Raw genomic sequence first — 4980 nt, 5'->3', positions numbered from 1 at the left:
GGTTTGAAAATAATTCACGGATTAATGAAACGTGATTTTTTTTTTTAAAATCACGCATTAATGAGACGTGGATTTAAAAATAATTCATGGATTTGAAGAAAAATCCTTCATTTGGGCCGACCTGTCAGATCCGTCCGAAACCGAGGTAACCGATTGACGGCCCAACGGAAGCAGCCATTTCCTTTCCGCGTGTCGCAAGTTAGCAACTCCTCTTCCCCTGCGTCAGTGCCTCCCCCAAGTATCCCCTCCTCGCCGACCCAAACGAGCAGAGCTCCCCGCCCGCGATCCCCCGCCGCCGGCAGCCATGTCCAACCCCGAATCGACCCCTCAAGCCGCCGCGCCATCCACCTCCCCTCCCTCCCACGCCGGCCACACCCACACCCACACCCCGCTCTGCCGCTCCTGCGGCGCGCCCGCCGCGGCGCCCGCCCCCGCCCCCTGGACCGGGGATTCCCCGCCGCCCGCCTACCGCCCCATCCGCATGCCGGCCATCAACGCGCCCACCAACACCGCCGCCATCGTCCTCTCCCCGGTCCCGCAGCCCCTCCCGGTCCCGCCCGCCTCGCCGCCCTTCGCCTTCCAAGCCCCCGCCAAGCGCATCGCGTCCCCCGACGACATCGCCCGCTTCAAGGACTCCACCCACGGCCGCCACTTCCTCGGCTTCGTCGCCTTGCTCTCCGCCTCCGTGCACGGCCGCAAGCTCTCCGACCCGCTCCCCTCCCCTCCCTCCCCCGCCGTCTCCGCCCTCCTCGACCTCATCTCCGCGCTGTCCGCCTTCGTCGCGTCCACCCCGCCGTTCCCGCACAGCTCCCGGTACGGCAACCCCGCCTTCCGCCTCTGGCACGAGAAGCTCGCCGACTCCGTCAACGACCTGATCGCCCCGATCACAGCCACCGCCGCGTCCCCCTCGGACCTCGCCGGCGCCGAGCTCGAGCTCGCGCCCTACCTCCTCGACTCCTTCGGCAACGGCTCCCGCATCGACTACGGCACGGGGCATGAGACCAACTTCGCTGCCTTCCTCTACTGCCTGGCGCGGCTCGGGCTCATCACCGAGCCCGATTACCCAGCCGTCGTGCTACGCGTGTTTGCTTCCTACCTCGACCTCATGCGCACGCTGCAGGACACGTACCTGCTGGAGCCTGCGGGCTCCCACGGCGTCTGGGGGCTAGATGATTACCATTTCCTGCCCTTTGTGTTCGGTGCTGCGCAACTGATTGATCACAAGTACATGAAACCCAAGTCGATCCACAACCCGGATATCTTGGAGAACTTCTCCAAGGAGTACATGTACTTGGCGTGCGTCATGTATGTGAAAAAAGTGAAGAAGGGGCCCTTTGCAGAGCATTCGCCGATGTTGGATGATATCAGCGCCGTGCCCAACTGGAAGAAGGTGAACAGTGGGCTGCTCAAGATGTACAAGGCTGAAGTGCTTGAGAAGGTGCCCATCATGCAGCATTTCCTCTTTGGCTCACTTATCAAATGGTATGGATCCTGAACACTCTCTAATCATGGTGTAAGTTTAGCTGATGCCCAACTATTGGATCCTGTTAGTTAATATGTGCATCTCCTATCTACTCCCTCTGTACCTAAGTAATTGCCAACTACAATTGTCTAGGTACAGAGGGAGTAGGAAATAGACAGAGATCAGTTAGTGCTTCAGTTTCTTTCCCAAGTAAGCTTCAAAATAGCATACTGATTTCAGGGCCGAGCTAGTTCTAGTAAAGGACTCCGTTCCGTAGCTGTAGAAGGAAGACATTTTCAGGCTCATGTACAACATGAGATTATGTGCCAACTATCCGACCCCTACTGAATATCAACCATATTGGGAACTAACAGATTGGATCTGTATGCATAGTTGAGTGCTATAATATTAGTAAGAGCAAAGTGCTACCTAAAGTTTTTAAAAACTGCCAAGAACACCTTGCACGAAATTGTTTCTGTATGTATTAGGTTGGAATACAAAACTTTGTACGCACGTGCTGTAATCTTATGCTATTTCCACGTTGACATCATCTTATTAAGAATGGATTAAACCTCAGTTGATCCAATACTGATTTGACTTTTGATCTATGTGTTAGGGCGTACTAACAGAATGACTTTTCAAGACATCTCTAGGTTTTAACCAGTAAAAACATTTGCGCCCCTGTTTCTTCTTGCTGTAGTCAAATAAATTGAAATAATTTGCTAGTTTGATCGTGTTTTTCTCAATTGTTCAAGGGTCTTTTAGTTCCAGCGAACATTCCCTCCATGAGGTTCGGCTGGTTTAGGAGATCATTGAAATACATTGTAGTCAGATAAATTGAAATAATTTGCTAGTTTGATCGTGTTTTTCTCAATTGTTTAAGGGTCTTTTAGTTCCAGCGAACATTCAGTTTTGTATCTGCGTCCGTATCGTATTCATTTCTGGGCCTTTTGTATTCGTTTCCACTTCTGGAAAACATTATGAAAACAAATGCTGCAGCACTCAGTTCCTTCTGTTTTCATCCCTACCTGTAAGCTGATGTAACCTTTCTTTTTAGTAGCTAACTCCGCCACAATGCTAAAATTTCTGCAGTTTCTACATTTATTACTTTGTGATGCAAAAGAGTTGACAGAAAAGTTCTGTTCTCACCCAGTCTTGTGAAAACTCTCTTCTGGCATTTTAATGGAACTTTGAGTACATTCAACAACAGCAACAACAACAAAGTCTTTTAGTCCCAAACAAGTTGGGTTAGGCTAGAGTTGAAACCCATAAGATCTCGAAACCAACTCTTGGTTCTGGCACGTGGATAGCTAGCTTCAACGCACTCCTGTCCTGGCTAGTTCTTTGGTGATATTCTGGTCCTTCAGATAGACTATTTCTGTTGAAAGAGCAGTATAATTTTGCTGTTGTGGTTATAACGAAAATGCTATGTTAGATGCTTTCAGGTTGCTAGTATGTCCTCGGGACACCTTGGAAGCGCTAACGTAAGTATCTCTTGTAGCCTGAAAGAAAGAAGATACCAACTAACTATCAATGCCCAGATGCTTTTTCAGCACATGCTGAACTGGAGTTGATGCTATGATTTAGTGCAATAAACAGAGAAAATAATTGAATAATCTTAGCAATGCCCTCCGTCTAGGACCTCCACGCTGATATCCTGGATTGCATTAGCATTCTTCTCATGACATCGAGATCAATATAGCCATTTCATGGTCTGATATTGCATTTTGTACATTATCAACACCAATTTCCTGTACGGGATGGTTCTTGTTTTATTTTGTTTGTTCAAAATGGCTATTTCTGAGTTCTGACAATCAGTATGCCAGATGATGGTAGAGTTGATATTTGTCATTGAATTGCTATATCCATCCATTTTGAGGCCTATAGGTGAATGTGATACATTGTTCCCTGATTGTGTCGTTGAGCTATTTCTGAGTTCTGACAATCAGTATGCCAGATGATGCTAGAGTTGATATTTGTCATTGAATTGCTATATCCATCCATTTTGAGGCCTATAGGTGAATGTGATACATTGTTCCCTGATTGTGTCGTTGAATTACCACACTCTTATGCACGCACATGACCTGGTTTTCTGCAGATTCTGCATTATTCCCCATTGGTCTGCATCCTTCTAATTGAGATGCATATATTGCACATTGGTAGTGCTTAGGGACTGCTTTAGTAGTCAGATGACAAGATTACACCACTAAGATTGCGTATTACGTTCTGTGATGTCGTCAATGACTCAATGTAACATGGCCTGTGTGAAAATATTGTAAAGCAACTCCGGGTAAAATTACTTAGCTTCAACACGTTCGCAAAATGACACTCTCAGTCTTCATGACTCACGGTACCCTCTATTATACTGGAGCAACAGAAGATAGACCTTTTGTGATATGTAATAGAGATAAACATTCAGTATAATGTGGGAACCTTTTTTTGTGCCAATTAACTGATGTTGAAAATAAATAATCAACAGACCCGTAATTGCAATTCCACTTGAGATGGATTTCCATTGCTTGGGTTTATGAGACATCGCATTATCTCTTTTCGTAATCATAGAAATCTTTAAAATGTCGAAAGTACAAAAATATTGCACTCCCTCTGTCCCATAATATAAGAACGTTTATTAAGCTTGTGTAGTGTCAAAAATGCTCTTATATTATGGGATGGAGGGAGTACAAAACAACTGTTGGTACATCTTTGTAAAGGACTACCCGTGTACGTTTACAAAACTGCTGTTGGGGCTATCCTTAGTACGTTTACAGTACGCCTCTACTTGATCACTGCAGTTGTACATGTACGGATGCACTGTTGTTACTGCGACATGAATTAATGCTGCCGTCAACATTTTCATTTTTCTTCAGGGAGGATTGAGCTTGATAACCTCTCCGCGGCCGAGGCCAGTCTCCAGGACAGACACCACACCACACCATGCTCATGCCCTGCCAGTAACGAAGTACCCTCCTCTGCGGTGCAACAAAGACTGATGCACAGCGATGCAGCTGGCTCCATGTCAGTACAAGACGGACCTACGGATGTTTCACTTTCCATCTAGGGCAATGGGCTTGTGGCTAGGAGACATATGCTTTCTCCATGCTATAGCTGTGTAGTGTAGCGTAGCGCAGTGCGTTGCTTGCTCGAATTCTGGGACATGTCCCTATTCACCTTGCATTTCACGAGGACAAGCTACCGGTACTACCACCTTTGATGAATAACGCCCTGTGGTGAGGCTTTTGATGTAGATTACTGGAGGGGAACAATTTGTTGTTGCTGTTGCTGCTGCTGCTGTTGTGTTTCCCCGTGAGTGAGTACGATTATGTATGCCAAAGGTGAACAAGCTAAGCTGCCTGACTGCCTTTACAGCTGTGTCCAGCTAATGCGTGGAGTGTGGCCGGTGTGAATTAGCAGCAAGCATGCTGGTAAAATCTGAATGCATAACCACCACCAGCTCGCGCCTGTTTGTCTCGTCTGGAGGTGTGGTGGCTGCTGCGGCCTCACGGGGTTGATTCCTTTTG

The 4980-nt window shown here is 47.4% G+C and overlaps 1 protein-coding gene across 1 annotated transcript; it reads left to right on the top strand.

The window, feature by feature from the left end:
* The first annotated feature begins 220 nt into the window (after positions 1-220).
* Positions 221-4706, top strand: LOC123408794 (serine/threonine-protein phosphatase 2A activator). The gene is made up of 2 exons (XM_045101836.1): positions 221-1482; positions 4330-4706. The coding sequence occupies exons 1-2, from the start codon at positions 305-307 to the stop codon at positions 4337-4339; spliced, it is 1188 nt and encodes a 395-aa protein (XP_044957771.1). The 5' UTR covers positions 221-304; the 3' UTR covers positions 4340-4706.
* Positions 4707-4980: the final 274 nt, after the last annotated feature.

The sequence above is a fragment of the Hordeum vulgare genome, chromosome 7H (assembly GCF_904849725.1).
Source record: "Hordeum vulgare subsp. vulgare chromosome 7H, MorexV3_pseudomolecules_assembly, whole genome shotgun sequence".
Lineage (NCBI taxonomy): Eukaryota > Viridiplantae > Streptophyta > Magnoliopsida > Poales > Poaceae > Hordeum > Hordeum vulgare.
The sequence above is the reverse complement of the archived record's forward strand: the minus strand, read 5'-3'. Positions and strand labels throughout refer to the sequence as shown.

Coding starts and splice junctions, on each gene's coding strand:
- LOC123408794 (XM_045101836.1), top strand. CDS start 305: ATGTCCAACCCCGAATCGACCCCTCAAGCCGCCGCGCCATCCACCTCC.